This window comes from Schistocerca serialis, chromosome 5 (genome assembly GCF_023864345.2).
Source record: "Schistocerca serialis cubense isolate TAMUIC-IGC-003099 chromosome 5, iqSchSeri2.2, whole genome shotgun sequence".
Lineage (NCBI taxonomy): Eukaryota > Metazoa > Arthropoda > Insecta > Orthoptera > Acrididae > Schistocerca > Schistocerca serialis.
In genome coordinates, this window is record NC_064642.1 from 794,178,914 (window position 1) to 794,198,718 (window position 19,805).

Consider the following 19,805-nt stretch of genomic DNA (forward strand, 5'->3'; position numbering starts at 1 on the left):
AAAACGTCATCTACTCCTGATGGGATGGGTGTACCGTTGCGTAGTGCCTACACCCACACAATACACAATATCAATACACAATATAGAGCACTCAGTTGGTCAGTCTGCCCAAGAAGCAGTCTCAGAATTATAGTAACAGGGTACCGGCCTGCCATAAAACTTCTATTGTAATCAAGAGAGCAGAGGGAACCATTGAGGAGGTCTCCCCGTTCTATACTTGCAAGGTGTTGGAAGGTATTGGTGGGTCTTTAAAGTGATACGTGACTTCATAATGCAACACTTCTAGTTGAAGCCACCATTTCAAACCAAAGTATCTAAGCTTCTGGAATGCATGGCCTTAGGTGACTGTTTTGCCTGAGTTTTGGAACACCCTTAATTTCTGTATAGGTATGGTTTCTTGCTCTGATACAAATGAGATCGCCCTTGAGGAGTTAAGTGATGAATAGAAAAATGTGGGTGGCACTTGCCTAAGCAAGTCTTGCATAATTGGGGGGAGGGGGCGGAGTAGTTGTGGTGATGGCGGCGGTGGTTGTGTGGGGGGGGGGGGGGGGCGGCAAGACTTTGTTTGCCTCACCAACCATTCACCTAAACAGTACATAGCTCATCTTGAGGTTCTGTAGTATACAGAGAAGTTGCAGCATTAGAAAATTGTAGCGAAATGCAGGAAGATCTGCAGCGGGGCACTTGGTGCAGGGAGTGGCAACTGACCCTTAACATAGACAAATGTAATGTATTGCGAATACATAGAAAGAAGGATCCTTTATTGTATGATTATATGATAGCGGAACAAACACTGGTAGCAGTTACTTCTGTAAAATATCTGGGAGTATGCGTGCGGAACGATTTGAAGTGGAATGATCATATAAAATTAATTGTTGGTAAGGCGGGTACCAGGTTGAGATTCATTGGGAGAGTGCTTAGAAAATGTAGTCCATCAACAAAGGAGGTGGCTTACAAAACACTCGTTCGACCTATACTTGAGTATTGCTCATCAGTGTGGGATCCGTACCAGATCGGTCTGACGGAGGAGATAGAGAAGATCCAAAGAAGAGCGGCGCGTTTCGTCACAGGGTTATTTGGTAACCGTGATAGCGTTACGGAGATGTTTAATACACTCAAGTGGCAGACTGCAAGAGAGGCGCTCTGCATCGCGGTGTAGCTTGCTCGCCAGGTTTCGAGAGGGTGCGTTTTTGGATGAGGTATCGAATATATTGCTTCCCCCTACTTCTACCTCCCGAGGAGATCACGAATGTAAAATTAGAGAGATTAGAGCGCGCACGGAGGCTTTCAGACAGTCGTTCTTCCCGTGAACCATACGCGACTGGAACAGGAAAGGGAGGTAATGACAGTGGCACGTGAAGTGCCCTCCGCCACACACCGTTGGGTGGCTTGCGGAGTATAAATGTAGATGTAGATGTAGAACTACAGTACTATATGAGGAGAGTTAATGGCACATTGGAATAAACTGCAACATCTATTGTAACGTACAGTACTTCAGAATTGCCTAACAAATCCTTGCAGGTTATATCCGTCTTAAAGGTTTGACTGTTTGTTCCCAGTCTAGTGCGATGACTCAGGTGCCAAAGATTTGGTCATACCACTATGGCATGTGACAGGGTGGCTACGTTTGCAAATTTTAGAGGCTCAGCTTGCAAGTTGGGCCATTCTTGTACAGTTCTTCTGAAATGTATTAAATTGTTGTGGGGATCACCCACTATGAAGCAAAGTATGGGGTTCATAATGAAGAAAGAAAAACTGGAATTGAAAGTTAAAGAGATGGATACCCTATGGTGAAAAATACAAAATCAAATAGGGGTAATGCAGGAGTAGGTTTAATAATGAATAAAAAATAGGAGTGTGGGTAAGCTACTACAAACAGCATAGTGAATGTATTATTGTGGCCAAGGTAGACACGAAGCCCACCCCTACTACAGTAGTAAAAGTCTATATGCCAACTAGCTCCACAGATTTTGACGAAGAGGTTGATGAAATGTATGCGGAGATAAAAGAAATTATTCAGATGGTGAAGGGAAGCGAAAATTTAATAGTCATGGGGGACTGGAATTCGACAGTAGGAAAAGGAAGAGAAGGAAATCTATTAGGTGAATATGGAGTAGGGGTAAGAAATGAAAGAGGAAGCCACCTGGTAGAATTTTGCACAGAGCATAACTTCGTTCAAGAATTATGAAAGAGGGTTGTATACATGGAAGAGGCCTGGAGGTACTGGAAAGTTTCAGATAGATTATATAATGGTTAGACAGAGTTTTAGGAACCAGGTTTTAAATTTTAAGACATTTCCAGGAGCAGATGTGGACTCTGACCACAATCTATTGGTTATGAACTGTAGATTAAAACTGAAGAAACTACAAAAAGGTGGGAATTTAAGGAGATGGGACCTGGATAAACTGACTAAACCAGAGGTTGTACAGAGTTTCAGGGACAGCATAAGGGAACAATTTACAGCAATGGGGGAAAGAAATACAGTAGAAGAAGAATGGGCAGGTTTGAGGGATGAAATAGTGAAGGCAGCAGAGGATCAAGTTGGTAAAAAGACGAGGGCTAGTAGAAATTCTTGGTAACAGAAGGTATATTGAATTTAATCGATGAAAGGAGAAAATACAAAAATGCAGTAAATGAAGCAGGCAAAAAGGGATACAAACATTTAAAAAAAGAGATCGACAGGAAGTGCAATGGCTAGAGACAAATGTAAGGATGTAGGGGTAAGATAGATACTGCCTACAGGAAAATTAGAGAGACCTTTGGAGAAAGGAGATACACTTGTATGAATATCAAGAGCTCAGATGGAAAACCAGTTCTAAGCAAAGAGGGGAAAGAGGAAAGGTGGAAGGAGTATATAGAGGGTCTATACAAGGGCGATGTACTTAAAGACAATATTATGGAAATAGAAGAGGACATAGATGTAGATGAAATGGGAGATATGATACTGCATGAAGAGTTTGACAGAGCACTGAAAGACTTAAGTCAAAACAAGGCCCTGGGAGTAGACAACATTCCCTTAGAACTACTGACAGCCTTGGGAGAGCCAGTCCTGACAAAACTCTACCATGTGGTGAGCAACATGTATGAGACAGGTGAAATACCCTCAGACTTAAAGAAGAATATAATAATTCTAATCCCAAAGAAAGCAGCTGTTGACAGATGTGAAAATTACCGAACTATCAGTTCAATAAGTCACGGCTGCAAAACACTAACGCGGATTCTTTACAGACGAGTGGAAAACTGGTAGAAGCCAACCTCGGGGAAGATCAGTTTGAATTCCGTAGAAATGTTGGAACACTTGAGGCAATACTGACCCTACGACGTATGTTAGAAGATAGATTAAGGAAAGGCAAACCTATGTTTCTAGCATTTGTAGACTTGCTTTTGACAATGTTGACTTGAAAACTCTTTTTCAAATTCTGAAGGTGGCAGGGGTAAAATACAGGGATCGAAAGGCTATTTACAATTTGTACAGAAACCAGATGGCAGTTCTGAGTCAAGGGGCATGAAAGGGAAGCAGTTTTTGGTTAGGGAGTGAGACAGAGTTGTAGCATATCCCTGATGTTATTCAATCTGTATATTGAGGAAGCAACAAAGGAAACAAAAGAAAAGTTTGGAGTATGAATTATAATTCATGGAGAAGAAATAAAAACTTCCAGGTTCGCTGATGACTTTGTAATTTTGTCAGAGACAGCAAAGGACCTGGAAGAGCAGTTGAACGGAATGGACAGTGTCTTGAAAGGAGGATATAAGATGAACATCAACAAAAGCAATATGAGGATACTGAATTGTAGTTGAATTAAGTCGGGTGATGCTGAGGGAATTAGATTAGGAAATGAGACGCTTAAAGTAGTAAATGAGGTTTGCTATTTGGGGATCAAACTAACTGAGGTTGGTCGAAGTAGAGAGGATATTAACTAGACTGGCAATGGCAAGGAAAGCGTTTCTGGAGAAGAGAAATTTGTTAACATCAAGTATAGCTTTAAGTGTTAGGAAGTCGTTTCTGACAGTATTTGTATGGAGTGTAGCCATGTATGGAAGTGAAACATGGACGATAAATAGTTTGGACAAGAAGAGAATAGAAGCTTTCGAAATGTGGTGCTACAGAAGAATGCTGAAGATTAGATGGGTAGATCACATGACTAATGAGGAGGTATTGAATAGAATTGGGCAGAAGAGAAATTTGTGCTACAACTTGACTAGAAGAAGGGATCGGTTGGTAGGAGGATGTTCTGAGGCATCAAGGGATCACCAATTTAGTATTGGAGGGCAGTGTGGATGGTAAAAATCGTAGAGGGAGACCAAGAGATGAATACACTAAGCAGATTCAGAAGGATGTGGGTTGCAGTAGGTACTGGGAGATGAAGAAGCTTGCACAGGATAGAGTAGCATGGGGAGCTGCATCAAACCAGTCTCTGGATTGAAGACCACAACAACCACCACCCTATAGTGAAGCTAAAAAAGCATTCAAAACTGTGCAATCTGCGATGTTCACTACTACTGTTGCATCGCCTCTGACAAAGATAGTCACCAAGTGTGATTCCACCACACAAACTCATACCACGGATTAAAGTTAAGAGTACGTGCAGTTGGCAGCGTACCTGTGGGAGTAAAAGCTACACTCGAACCTGTAATCATTCGGAAGATGTCAACAATGGACTTCGAACCTCAGCCACATACCACTTCATATCATCAGAAGCCCTCTAGCTTTTCTCACTACCATGCAAGCAACTCCTCCCCTAAGTAAAAAAATATCATACAAAAAGTCGTTAGAAATCAAAAGTAGCTAAATGTTCAGATAATTGAGTGCTCTCCCTTTGTGATGGTGATTTTATTGTCGAGGATATTCACATCCACATGGAGGAACTGAAAATCCAGGCACCATCTAATGTTCCCCCGGACATCTCTGGTAAATCACTGCCACTGGGGAGGGAAGACCTGACAATCATTGCCAATCAATGGCTCCCACAGTGGCTTCCGTGTTGCAGTGGAACTTAAATGGATACCAGTCACATTTGGAAGAATTACAACTGCTAGCCCAGGAAAGACTGCTCTGTATATGCTTACAAGAAACTGTTTGAAGTCATCGACACACATGCATTATGGGGCTACCACCCCTGCGGTGCAGCAAATATGATTATATTGGAGATACAACTAAGGATGGATTGGCTGTTTTGTTTGACAGATGCCACTCCTTTCCTGTCCCTCTTTCCACACCCATACAAGCAGTTGCAGTGGGCGTTCTCGTACCAGTTAAAAGTCACAGTTCGTTCTTTGTCTTCCACCTCATAGTTGGTTGGATGCAGATGCACTAACTAAATTCTTCTGGACACTTCTCCCATCCGTTCCTCCTCTTAGGGGACCTCGAGGCACACAGTGTGCGGTAGGACTCGGCTATCACTTGCTCCAGGAGTCGAATTATCGTGTGAATTGTCCATTTAAGTAATATCTGCATTTTGAACTCTGGTCAGATGACACACTTTTTTAGAGCTACAGGGTCATCTTCAGCCATTGTCCCCTGGTTTTACTCCCTAGCTGTTGCAGACAGTTCAGTGGGAAGTTGTCACAAATTTGCATTCCAGTGACCACTTCCTGGTGTGGATTCGTTTGATGACGTGGTCACTGGTCAACAGGAAACTGTGGAGAAAAATAGTTCAAATGACAGATTGGTTGTGTTAATGTCAGGAGGTCATCTTCAAATAACAGGTTTGTGCCAGGAGATAGACCATATGAGGTTCTACCCAAAATACCAGAGAATTTCATTGTAAAAATTGGAAAACTATACTCACATCATAATGTCCTCTGTCACTTTCAGAATAGTCACCTTGGTCATGTATGGAGCGCTTCCAGTGTTCACATTTTTGGAAGCACTCCTGGAAATCTGCAGAGTTAAGGGTGTTCAGGACCTGTTGGGTTGCACATGGATGTCTTCAATTGAGTCAGTCACCCTTTCAATGTGATTTTTATCTTCGGACGCAGGTAGAAGTCACATAGGGCTAGATCTGGTGAGCATGGTGAGGGCAATTGCTATCTTGTTTCTGGCCAGGAATTCCTTCACAACCAGTGAGGTGTGCCTGGGTGTGTTGTCATGGTGCACCAACCAGTCTTTCTTTTCGACAACTCTGCCCACTTGCACTGAACATTTTCCCTCAGTCGCCTCAAAACCTCGCAGTAAAATTGCCCGTTCAGTCTGACCATGTGGAACAAACTCCTTACACACTGTTTCCCAAATGTCAAAAAAATGATCAATATTGACTTCATGTTGCTGCGAACATTATCTGGACTTGTGACCAAGACACCCAACCTCATTCCTTCACAACCTCAACGCCTTCTCTCCTACCTGCTTCACTTGGTCTTCCTCAATGCTGTATGCCATCTTCTTAGACACTGACCGTCTCGTCTCTGATGGCTCCATCCACACAACTGTCAACATTAAAGTCACCAAGAGTACCCACATTTCGACAGCTGCCAGCTCTTCCACACAAAAAAAGTACTTCCCATACAGTCTAGCCACCTGGGGTTAGTACATATGTAATAAAAAGAACTACTTTGCTCAGTTCGCTGAAGGCCTGACAAAAGGCCTTTGCAGACCAGCACTGTTGCCCAGGCTTTGTCCACAAACATTTCCCCTGCCATATTCTCACTTCCTGCCAATCCTCCCACCACTTCCAAGGACCAGCTACAAAAGTGCGCCCACTGCATCATCCAGTACCACCCCAGACTGGAACAACTGAACCACATCCCCTTTGTCAGAGCTTTGATTATCTATAATCGTTCTGTGAAATGGGGGACATCCTCTGAGATCCACTCAACCTCCACAGCATCCTGGTCCATTCCTGTGCCACTCTCCTCTCTCTTTCCTCTTCTGGCTTACCCCCATTTCCTCCTATCACTTTGTAATATGGTCCTTTTAGTGCAGACCTTGCTCGGGCTTGGTTCAGGAGTTTGGTCTTGATTTCTAGTTTCACTCCCAGTGCTGTCTTCACCTTCTAGTAATGATTGTGGGGTCTCCAGTATTGGGTTTGATGTGCCACCTTTTCCATATCTTGCAGAAGTGAGAATCGTGCAGTCACCCATCGTGCCCTTCCACCCCGGCACCCTTCCTTCCTGTTGTTGTAGTATGCCCAAAACACAGCACATTAGCTGTCCCATTGTTGGCAGGGGAGGGGGTTGTCAGGTACCCACCAGATGGTAGGCCGTTGACCAAGCAGAGGTGGCACTGTCTATTCCTGCGCTGCACACTCCCCATATAAGCCATGGAGTACACTACGTGATCAAAAGTATCCGGACACCTGGCTGAAAATTAATTAAAAGTTTGTGGTGCCCTCCATCGGTAATGCTGGAATTCGATGTGGTGTTGGCTCACCCTTAGCCTTGATGACTGCTTCCACTCTCGGTGGCATACGTTCAATCAGGTGCTGTAAGGTTTCTTGGGGAATGGAAGCCCAGGTATTGATGTAGTTGGTGAGGCCTGGCACGAAGTCGGCATTCCAAAAGATCCGAAAGGTGTTCTATAGGATTCAGATCAGGACTCTGTGCAGGCCAGTCTATTATGGGGATGTTATCTTTGTGTAACCATTCTGCCACAGGCTGTGCATTACGAACAGTTGTTCGATCGTGTTGAAAGATGCAGTTGCCATCCCCGAATTGCTTTTCAGCAGTGGGAAGCAAGAAGGTGCTTAAAACATCAATGTAGGCCTGTGCTGTGATAGTTCCATGCAAAACAAGGGGTGCAAGCCCCCTCCATGAAAAACACGATCACACCATAACACCACTGCCTACGAATTTTACTATTGGCACTACACATGCTGGCAGATGATGTTCACTGGGCATTCACCATACTCGCACTCTGCCATCAGATCGCCACATTATGTACCGTGATTTGTCACTTCACACAGGATTTTTCCACTGTTCAGTCGTCCTGTGTTTACACTCATTACACCAAGCAAGGCATCATTTGGCATTTACCAGAGTGATGTGTGGCTTATGAGCAGCCGCTAGACTATGAAACCCAAGTTTTCTCACCTCCTGCCTAACTGTCATAGTACTTGCACTGAATCCTGATGCAGTTTGGGATACCTGCTTGATGGTCTGCATAGAAGTCTGCCTATTACATATTACGATCCTCTTAAACTGTCGGCAGTCTGTCAATCAATAGACGAGGTCGGCCTGTAGGCTTTTGTGCTGTACATGTGCCTTCATGTTTCCACTTCACTATCACATTGGAAACAGTGGACCTTGGGATGTTTACAAGTGTGGAAATCTCGTGAACAGATGTATGACACGAAGTGATACCCAATCACCTGACCATGTTCGAAGTGCGCGAGTTCCTCGGAGCGCCCTATTCTGCTCTCTCCCACTTCTAATGACACTCTAATGACTACTGAGGTTGCTGATATGAAGTACCTGGCAGTAGGTGGCAGCACAATGCACCTAATAATAGTAATGTTTATTTTTGGGGGTGTTAGATACTTTTGATCGCATAGTGTATGTGCCCGTCATGACTAGGGTATGGGGACTCCTGGCAGCAGGTTACTGGCCAGGTAGCTGCAGCTGTGGCTGGGTGGCAACCATTGGGAGAGCCCCTGTTCAGAGTGGGTGGTACCATGGCAGATAGTTGACACATGAAGAGACATAAACTTTTATCTCGCTGGTGCTCACATGGCCCCAGCAGCGTAAAGGCCTCATATGATGCCACTGTGTATGATCCCAATACGTTCCCTTCCCATGCCGTGCTGTAGGAGGAACTCGCGGTTAAACAACAAGGAACAAAATTCTTCCCCCAGTACTTGGTCTGTGTGAGGGATTGATGGGGACACAGCTATTGGCCACAAAGCTTTACTTCTTATGTAAAACATTCAGGACAAATATAGGGAAGTTGCCGCCATCCCTAAGACGGAGAGCGGCTCCCTTCTGATCAAAATGCCATCTCCTGCCCAGTCACAGGTGCTGCTCTCTTGTGAAAAGTTGGGTGACATTCCCATGACTGCCACTCCAGACAAGAGTCTCAGTATGGTCCAGCGCATCATCTTTCACTGTGATCTTCTTCTGCAGTCTGACAATGAGCTGCAGGCCAAATTAGAGTGAAGGGGTGTATGCTTCATCTGTTGTGACCACAGGGGAGCAAGGGAAAACAGAGTTGCTACCAGGACCTTCATCTTGGCTTTTGGGGGTGATGTGTTGCCTGAGAAAGTCAGGGTCTAACATTGTGACGTGAAAACCTATGTTCCTCCTCCTGTTAGATGCTTCCAGTGTATGAAATTCGGACATATGTCTTCCCGTCGCACCCGCTTCGGGACCATTGGTTCCCCAACTGCCAGGGACACCGGTTCTCATCCTCCAGCCAGAGGTGCCAAAACCATCTCCAGCTTCACTAACTAGGAAGAGGTCCCTTGGGGCTCTCCCTTTCATGGTCCCTGCTGGCCGTTGGACTTTTTGTTCTTCCTCTGTCCCTGAAACCAGTTCAGGAAAACCTCAGACCTCATCTTCTGAGGAGGAGGAGGAGGAGGAGGAGGAGGAGGAGGAGGAGGAGGACAAACAAAAGTCCTCGAAGATGAAGGAAACTTCGGTGGCCCCCACACCACTGGTCTCTGCATTTACTACTTCTGTGCCCAAGATGGAGATGCTGGTGGCCACTGAGACACCAGATCTCCCAGGCAATGTTCCACAGAACCTATGTCAGCAGATCCCCTGACATCTCAGCTGGTGGCAGTACATACCCTGGGTCATAACCTGCACACCTCCAGTCGCTTAATACCCCAATAGTATTCAGATGCTCGTATCCTCCGGTGGAACTATACCAGATTTTTCCACCACCTAGATGGGCTATGGCAGCTTTTAAGCACATACCCTGCATTCTATGTTGACATCCAGGATACATGCTTTCCAGCAACTCAGACCCATGCCCTTCGTGGCTACTGAAGTGATTTTAAGAATTGTACAAACTGAGAGGGTACTGGATGGAGTTTGTACCTTTGTGCTGAACTCTGTATACATTGATCTTGTCTCTCATGATACTCCATTGGAGGCTGTGTCTGTCTGGGAACAGGCATATCAGGATCTGTAATGTTCATCTCCCTGATGATGATGATGATGATGATGGTGATGATGATGTGTCCCAGGATATACTGTCTGCATTAGTTCTTAAGCTCCCACCACCTTTCCTAGTCATGGGTGACTTCAGTACCCATAACCCTCTGTGGGGTGGAACAGTGATCACTGGCCATGATGAAGACATTGAAACTTTACTGGCACAACTGGATCTTTGCCTCTTGAACTGTGGTGTCCCCACACTTTCAGTGTGGCACGTGAACTTATTCAAACATTGAGCTCTCCTTTTGCACTCATGGTCTTCTATCATCTGTCCACTGAGGGTCCAAGATGACCTCTATTGTAGTGCCCTCTTGCTGATCTTGCTGTCCCTCCCTCAGCATTGCTCCCCTAGATGGCCTTCCAGATGGGTTCTCCATAATGCTGACTGGGATGGGTTCATCTCTGCTATCATCCTTAGCTCCCTGTCACAAGGCAGTATGGATTCGGTTATTCAGCATACAATGGCGGCAGTTATGGCAGCCAACCAACCCATCCCCTCTTCCTCACTGTCCCCCCCCCCCCCCCCCCCCCCTCCTCCAACACCATCACCAGTGCAGTGCACCTTATTGCCTTTAACGGCTCCGTCCCATGTCCCATGTTTGTTACCTTATAAAATGATGAAAGCAAGAATCCTGGTCCTTTTCTATGGAAGGGAGCACCACCTCCCACAGCAGTGACCTAGAATTGGGTTTACAGTTGCTGCATGCCTCCAGTGTCTCTGTTCGGAACTGTAACTCCCTCCACTGTCACCTCTGGTCAGGGAGACATTGCATCTGTCCCCATGGCTTGTGCCCCGACCTCGGACTTGCCTTGAAGTCTCCTATCGTCCAAAAGATTCCGTTACCCACAATTTTTCGCTGCTTGTTCTGGCTGCCCTCCAGAAGTACCTGGGTTCGGAAGCATATTCACTGACAGCTCAGTGGTCGATGGCCAAACAGGCTTTGTATACACACATGCACAGAGCAGTGAACTCCACTCTTTGCCAAACGGCTGCATTGTCTTCACAGCTGAATTGATGGCTATTAAATTAGCGCTTATCCATGTTTGTTCTTGCACTGACAAGAGTATCATAATCTGTAGTGACTCCCTTTGCAGCCCTCAGGCTATAGACCAGTGCTACTCTCCTAACCTACTGGTTATGGCTATCCAGGATCTTGTCTCTGACTTCCATCAAGCTGGACAGCCAGTCATTATCATTTCGAGGCCTGGTCATGTTGGGATTTGGGGAAATGAACGAGCTGGCCGGCAGGATGCGGATTCTGGAAATTGGGGTCCCAGAACCGGATTTCCGGCTATTTATACACCATTGATTGCTGGAAGCCTGGAACCCAGAATGGTTTGACCTGATCGCCCCAAACAAACAGAACAATTAAGGAAGTCAGTACCACATTGCAGTCTTCCTTGCATGCTTCTCGCAGGGAATACTGTCCTCTGTAGACTGGATTTGCCACTCTTGGCCGACCCATGGTCACATTCTCAGATGTGAGGATCCTTCTCACTGCCGATGCAGAGCCTGCCTGACAGTGCCCCACTTACTTGCAGACTGCCCTGATTCGGCTACTTCGAGGCGGCATTATAATCTTCCTGATTCACTCCCTTTGGTGCTAGCAGACAGTGACAACTAGGCTGACCTGGGGCTACCATTTTACCTGCAAAGGTGGTTTCTATTGATCCCTGTAAGGTAGGGGTTCATGGTGTCATTGACTGTCATGGGGTTGACGGGGTGCCCTTCTTTGGCTCCCCCCTCCCCCAGGGCCCCTTGGTGGCCCTTGCCTGGCCTCTAACCTTCCCACCTTTTTATTCTCTTTATGGTTTTTCATTTCTTGGTTCTAATGCCGTGTGGTGACTGATCTTTTATCGACTTGTGTGTGCTGTCTGTTTCCTGGACTTTTATCATGGTTTTTATGTTTTTAGTTACACTCAAGCTTTCCAGCATTTGCCTTTTGCCTCCTTCCTTTGATGACTACTTCTGGTTTGCCATGTAACGAATGAAGGGGCTGAAGACCTTGCAGTTTAGTCCCTTTCACTACAAAACAACCAACCAACTAACTCAATCCTAGCACTTTGCACAGGGATTTTTATTACTATTGGAGACCCAGGTGGAAGACCTTCCAAACTCACTCACCCAACACTTTCTGTTCTAGTCTTATTGCGGACTTATCCTACCACATCAGAGACTGGACCATCAGTGAAATTGCATGGCCTTTTATATAGGCATGACTATCAACCAGCTGTCCACCAGAATGAGTGCCATTGCCAGACTGGCCAAGAACAAAGTGGACCACCCTGTGGTAAACAATGCAGCTGTACATATTGTGGTTGACTGCAATCTGGATCCTGTCTTCCACCACCAGCTTTTCTGAACTGTCTAGATGGGAGTTACCCTTACAACACATTTTCCACTCCTGAAAAAAATCTCAGGCTCAACCTACAGTAATCTACTGTCCCCACACCCTCCACCTAATAGTTTTAATCCCCTGTAGTATATCACGTACTCCCAATCGACGTCCCATCACCCTCATTGTATGCTGCTATAGGACAAGGCACCCACCGGTTTTTATCCCTTCTCTGCTTCTATTCTTTTCTGATCCTCATTCCCCCTCCCTTTGCACAGCCTCCCAGTGCTGTGCCAGGCAGCTTTGACCTCCCTCCTTCTAGTTCCTTCTCAATCTGCCAGACAGCATTTTCTTTTCCCTCCACCTGTACACTATCCCTCTTGTTTTTTGTTTCTCATGTATTCATACTATGCAAAGGGTGCTGTTAACTGCCATAATTCTTCACCATCATTCAGCTGGTGAAATGTTGAATCTTGTTTCCTTTTTTTCACATATCCACTGTCACTCTAAAAAGTGTAAGATGACAGTTTGTATCTCACATACTGTTTCATCAAAGATTGTAATAAAAGTAATAGTATCATATTTTTTGACATACAGTTTAAGCAATAAATGTTAGATAGGAAGCTCTTACTGCAGTTAATCCATAAGAGAGCTGAAATTTGCTGTTAAAGTTTACCTAATGCAAAGTAGCAATAGAAGTTGCTTGAAATCTTGTACTGATAGTGTCTGTTTATCTTTCAGGAATAAAACTCCGAGGAAAGGACAAGGGCCAACCGTTACTGCCCCCTGGGACGAAAAAGTAGTTTCGTCCTTGGGGGCACAACTGTACTGCATGTGTGTGTATCGATTGACAAGTTTGTCCTGCTGGTGGGAATCTATTTCTAGAATATTCCTGACAGCTTTGTGTCTTCAGTTTTAAGAGGAAGGGATGGGGAAAGATTGCAATTTCACAACGTACTTTAGTATGTTCAGATAGTTGGTTTCTTCCAAATTTTGTTTTCAGCACATGTAACAGAAAAAAAAATTAAACTACTTATTTCACTGTCTATAATATATTGATCAAGTTGTTTCTTAGATAACAATTTAAGGGAATTGTTTTATTTTTTACTGCAAGTAATCTCATTACATGCATAATCACAATTGCTCTGTATTTAAGAAAACCATAATATGTTGAAATAGTCATGATGCCTTGTACAGGAAAGACATGGCTGTAAGGTTGGGGGTAATGTTTAGGAAGATATCCTTTATATTGCAGTGATTCAAAGATCAATGTATAAATTGGTGCATTTAAGACTTACTCAGAAGTATGTTTTGAAATTTGGTGAACTATGTCTTATGTAGGAACATATCTGATATATTGTAAGATAATTTCTTATTATCTAATGTACTAATATGGCATGTGGTTGTTTTAGTATTTGTTTTTATTATTCATTGTGTATTGTTGATGGTTTGAATACCAATTTCCCTTCTTCAGCACACATACACAATGAAGAAGAATTAAGTTTAGAGTAACAGGCTTCTTTCTGACACGACATTCCTGAAAAACTTCTTTCAAAAGTTACTCTCAAGTGCAAGATTATATCTTTCTGTAATTCAAATACAGCTGGTTCCCAGGAATGTTTATAAAATCTGGCCTGTCACCCATATTTCATGGGAGTTTGTTTAATTTTGGAGACATAGATAAATGAGTTAGCTAAATGTTTTTTGCAGTTAATGTTTTATCTTGTTAGAGTTTCTCAAGTATTTGTATACAGAGCTTTTGTTTAAACAAATATTAATGGTAGTTAAAATAGAAACAGACTGATGCTGTAGGGTGGAAAACACAGTGTTGTATCATGCTTTTGATGTCCATTATTTGATAACTGTTTAATTTGAAAGTTTTCTTTAAGTTTGTATTTTTAACACATGTTATAAAGTGACTGGACTGCTATTACAAGTTTTGCATTTTTTATTTTTTTTACTTCTCCTTTACTTAATGCAGACTGATTTGTTGTATTTCATTGTGTAGCAAAATAGAAATCAGAGGAATTACAGTAAAATCTGAGATTAATATTTGTGTAGCCCTGTTACTACAGTAGCAGTACCAACACCTGTCGGTGCTGCATGTTATGAAATAAATTTATTTAATGTCAGGACTGAAGCAGATTGTGTAATGTGAAGGTTATAAGGTCAGTATATAATATGGTCAATTCGAATGGTTGTTAATCTGAAGTTTTTCTTTTTGTATTAGGTCATAAATCAGGTGAATATGGGCAATGAGACTTCTTTTGATGGTGTTTGTGTTTTTTTGGAGGGGGGATTAAAAAATAAAAAATTAATAAATATGGAATGTATTCCACCTTTGCGACTATGAAGTCTCATTTGGGCCAGACGCATTTCACTTTATTTTAAACATCTTCAATGGTCTTTTTTTTTCATGTAATTCATTTTTAAATTTTCTTCTGTGTCCAAGAGTTAGGTTTATGTCACACTGCACTCCACTGATACAGAGCATGCTATGAAGTCTCATTTGGGCCAGACGCATTTCACTTTATTTTAAACATCTTCAATGGTCTTTTTTTTTTTCATGTAATTCATTTTTAAATTTTCTTCTGTGTCCAAGAGTAAGGTTTATGTCACACTGCACTCCACTGATACAGAGCATGCTATGAAGTCTCATTTGGGCCAGACGCATTTCACTTTATTTTAAACATCTTCAATGGTCTTTTTTTTTTTCATGTAATTCATTTTTAAATTTTCTTCTGTGTCCAAGAGTTAGGTTTATGTCACACTGATACAGAGCATGCTATCATTTTCATGTTTTATAAATTCACTTTGTGTGGACTTACAAAACATGAAAATAATATATTCTGTGTCAGTGAAGTGCAGTGTGATGAAACTCTGGCACTTGGATGTAGGAGAATGTTTGGAAATTGAGCAAAAAAAAAAGGAAAAAAAACCCACCCTCCCTCGAGTTCATGTGGTCATGGTGGTGAAGGTAATTTTGGAACACCCTTTATATTACAAATGCAACTTCTTCACTAACTACCATTGTTCAACAACTTACATTTAAAAAGTAACAAATTTCATTAATGCAAAATTTTAATGTTTTTGTTCTTCAGATATAAACCATTGCATTCTTGCCTCCTGTCCATAACAGTATTATAGTGAAATGAGAGGCTAGTAGACGTTGTTTGTTGGTGTCCATAAAACAGTTAGCACCTATGTGTGTTCACTGCAAATACCAGTTAAAGCATTTGTCAGGTTTGTTATTTGCTTTGTTTTTAGCTAATATTTGAAGAGTTTGTTGAAATGCTTGAGAATATTGTCTTTCATATGATTCCCATATGAAATGTTTTCATGTTTTAGATGTTGTTAATGGAAGGTTGTAGGAAGGACTCCTAAAGAGAAGTTAAAAGCTTGAAGAGCTGACTGGTGTTTTCTTTCATGACAATCATTTTGGTATACATTTTTTTAATATCCTGTTAAGGACTTACATAAAATTTACAGCAGTGGTTAGTTTCATTTTTGGCAAAGAAAGCAGCTTAAAACATTTTGGAAATAATCCCAAATATAATACACCTTATAACAAGTTGTTAAACTGAGTATTTTTAGCAAACAGAGCAAGTTTTGCTTCTAATGAATTTGCATGCCACATCGAAGTATTGAGGAGGACTAATTTCACTTTTTTTCTCTGGCATTTGACAGGCCACCTGCATCTGACATTATTTGCACCATGCTGCCTGTGAATCAGTAGCTGCCAACAGTGACTAAGTTTCCTAACAATGTACTAAGCACTGTTACTCACAATCACAGTCACAGTATTGTACAGAACCATGCAAACATGTAGTGTATTTAATATGATGCAGGTCCAGTTCGCTGTGTATACTGGATTGCAAATACTTCAGCGCAGCGGGGAATATCTTGCATTCTTCTGCATTTGGCACTTTGAATACAGTTATTCCAAACTTTTGATACGCAGGGCCTCGAGCAATATTACACACTCCTCATGTGGAATAACCCAATTCAAATTACTTAGACGCAAACAGATTCAGTTCAAATATGTAAGTGCAAATACCTGCTTTAAGTGATAATATTAGTACAGCGGAATATTTTGAAATCTAGATTCCAGTGTCAGTCCTTCAATAAACTTGCAGAATGCATGAACACTCGCAAATAAGCTGGCCATATTGATTACTCTTCAATTGTCAAGCCTTATAGCTTGAGCCATTTTTGTCGTGTGGTGCAGAACTCGTTTCCCTGAACTCTGAAGTGTGGGAATTTGCAGTCTAGTATTCTCCCCTAGTGCTACCTCCCTGCTCTTGATGTATGTTAGCCTTACCCAGGCTCATTTATTTATATTTATTCATCTGCATATTTGTGTGGGTGGGTGCGCACACATTTTTTATTTATTTAATGGGGGGAATGGATATGTGATCACCTAGTGGGATATTTGACATATCTACTTGGTCATTTAGTAGTAGTTTCTTTTTTGGCCGCAGCAAGGGCCTCACAACTCCGTGAGCATGTGCTTGGCTACCACAGAGCCCCAGCCATTGCAGAGTAACTTCCTTTTTGTGCTGCAAGCTTATACTTTAATTCATCCTTTTCCCCTCTGCTCTTCTATCGTATGGTATACTTGGTGCAGACCCTGTTAGAACCTGGCTTATGATTTGCGACTAAAGTTTCAACTTCTGGCATTTTCTACAACTTTTCATTAAATAAACACATTATTTGGGTTTGAACTGCCACTGATTTTCAAAATTCTCCAGAAGTGTTGATCGTGCAGGGAAGGTCACCAAATGTGGTGTGTGCTCCACCTTTGTGCCTTCTCATCTATGCACCCTTCCCTTTAATACAGTAATATGCCCAAAACCCAGCACAGTAGCCATCACGTTGTGAAGGGAGTCGTCAAATACCTGCATAGACCTGCTGACCATGCAGGGATAGCCCTATTGAGCTGAAAACTCTGCAGGTATGTGAAGGCGTATATGCTCATTGTGACTGGAGCATGGGGACTCAAAGCAATGGATTGCTGGCCAAGTAACCTTTGCTGAGGCTGGGTGGCACTCCTGGAGACAGCGCCCATTGGGAGTGGGTGGCACCTTGGTGGATGTGCTGGAAATGAATCTTATGAAGTTCTCTCACTGGTGGTCAATAATCGTAAAGTTATTAAGGATCAGATCTCAAATGCACAAAATCATATTGAACTTTTAGAGAAAAGAAGGAAGAATGGATATTCAGTTTCTTCACATGTTATATAGCTTTGGAAAAAAAAGTCCTGGCCTTAGTAGATCAAAAATTTGAAGAGTGCACAAACTTTAAATAATGTGCAGCTTTTCGGGGACGAAGTAACTCATCCAAATAATGAATTTAAATGATTGTGGGATGAGTTAGCTAAAATGAGACAAGAAATCACAGAAAGTCTGTTTAGAGGGAAATCTTTAGATACAAATAATTCATTAGAAGAGCTAGAATTAGGCAATAGCATGAATCTCTACAAGCATTTCACAAAGTTTAAATCTGATGGAGATTTACACCCAACATACTTCTCAAGAGTTTTTTCAGGATCTTTACCTCTAAAAGGAGAGGATTCTCAGAAAAAAGATTTTACATTAAGTTATCTAGTAGGGGATGCTACTCAGTGGGCAGATTCTCACTCAGAAGAATTTACTTCATGGAAGGATTTTCAAGAGAAATTTAAATGCAAACACTGGTCACAAACAATACAAGAAAAAATTAACTTTAGAATTACTCGGTCCAAAGCACTATGATAGTTCTTGGGGAAGTTTTAAAAATATATTGAGTGGCATTTAACATGATCTAAATATTTAGACAACCCAGTGGACAAAGTTCATTTAGCTATTTAACTATTAGTGAGATGGCTACCCTATTATGTACATAAAGATATTTTGCACTGGCATTGGGCTAGTGTATAAGAATTATCATTTGTGGAAAATCTAGATACTATAAATAACGAAAAGTGTAGGCTATATGAGAAAGATAAAGGTAATGAAAATTGCAAGTTTAACCAAAAGTTTCAAAATAAATGAGCAATAAATTATTGCCAAGGGGCTGAATATCTGGGAGAACGCTTGAAACAACAATTATGTGACCTAAGGAATGTGTTATTTTGAATCCAGAAAGTTTGACTAAAATGGAGATTATGTATAACACAAGCAGTTGGAGTGCGATTTAATTAATTTTATTCACAGCAAAATTAGTTTTTCCTAGGAGTTGCTCTTGTCACTTTTTTGAGGGGAGTAATAAAGGGGCCACATATCAGAATAACCCAAAGATAAAAGTGACAAGCTAACATGTAGAAGGAAATGTGTTTTGGAGGAGAGTAGCAATAGGAAGATCAGTCAAGCAAGTGAACTGTCCAGAGAAAATCGGCAGTATATAGAAGTCTGGTGTGGGACGTAGAGATAGGAAAAAGAAAAACAGAATGAGGAAGCACTGGAATACTCAAAATAATAGTAAAAAAGCTATGTGATGCACTTAATTTAAATCATAGGTGCTGATACTAGAGCTAGCTGTACAGAAGTGGGTAGCAGTCAGATAACCCTACCTGCTAAACTGGAGATAGGAGCTCTACGGAGCAGGAGGTGCGGATAAAAGAGCTCCATGAAATGGAAGAACGCAAAATATTAAAGATAATATATGTAAAAACAAAGATGAGGTGACTTACCGAACGAAAGCGCTGGCAGGTCGATAGACACACAAACATACACACAAAATTCAAGCTTTCGCAACACACTGTTGCCTCATCAGGAAAGAGGGAAGGAGAGGGGAAGACGAAAGGAAGTGGGTTTTAAGGGAGAGGGTAAGGAGTCATTCCAATCCCGGGAGCAGAAAGACTTACCTTTGGGGGAAAAAAGGACAGGTATACACTCGCACACACGCACATATCCATCCACACATACAGACACAAGCAGACATATTTAAAGACAAAGAGTTTGGGCAGAGATGTCAGTCGAGGCAGAAGTGTAGAGGCAAAGAAGTTGTTGAAAGACAGGTGAGGTATGAGTGGCGGCAACTTGAAATTAGCGGAGATTGAGGCCTGGCGGATGATGAGAAGAGAGGATATACTGAAGGGCAAGTTCCCATCTCCGGTGTTCGGATAGGTTGGTGTTGGTGGGAAGTATCCAGATAACCCGGACGGTGTAACACTGTGCCAAGATGTGCTGGCTGTGCACCAAGGCATGTTTAGCCACAGGGTGATCCTCATTACCAACAAACACTGTCTGCCTGTGTCCATTCATGCGAATGGACAGTTTGTTGCTGGTCATTCCCACATAGAATGCATCACAGTGTAGGCAGGTCAGTTGGTAAATCACGTGGGTGCTTTCACATGTGGCTCTGCCTTTGATCGCGTACACCTTCCGGGTTACAGGA

General features: G+C 42.5%; 1 protein-coding gene across 1 annotated transcript in view; it reads left to right on the forward strand.

Moving 5' to 3' along the window:
• The window catches only part of LOC126481329 (endothelial differentiation-related factor 1 homolog), an 82,825-nt gene extending 68,461 nt beyond the window's left edge, over positions 1-14,364 (forward strand). The window contains exon 5 of the mRNA XM_050104997.1: positions 13,170-14,364. Within this exon, the coding sequence (XP_049960954.1) occupies positions 13,170-13,231 (62 nt within the window). The 3' untranslated portion in view covers positions 13,232-14,364. The remainder of the gene's footprint in view (positions 1-13,169) is intronic.
• Positions 14,365-19,805: the final 5,441 nt, after the last annotated feature.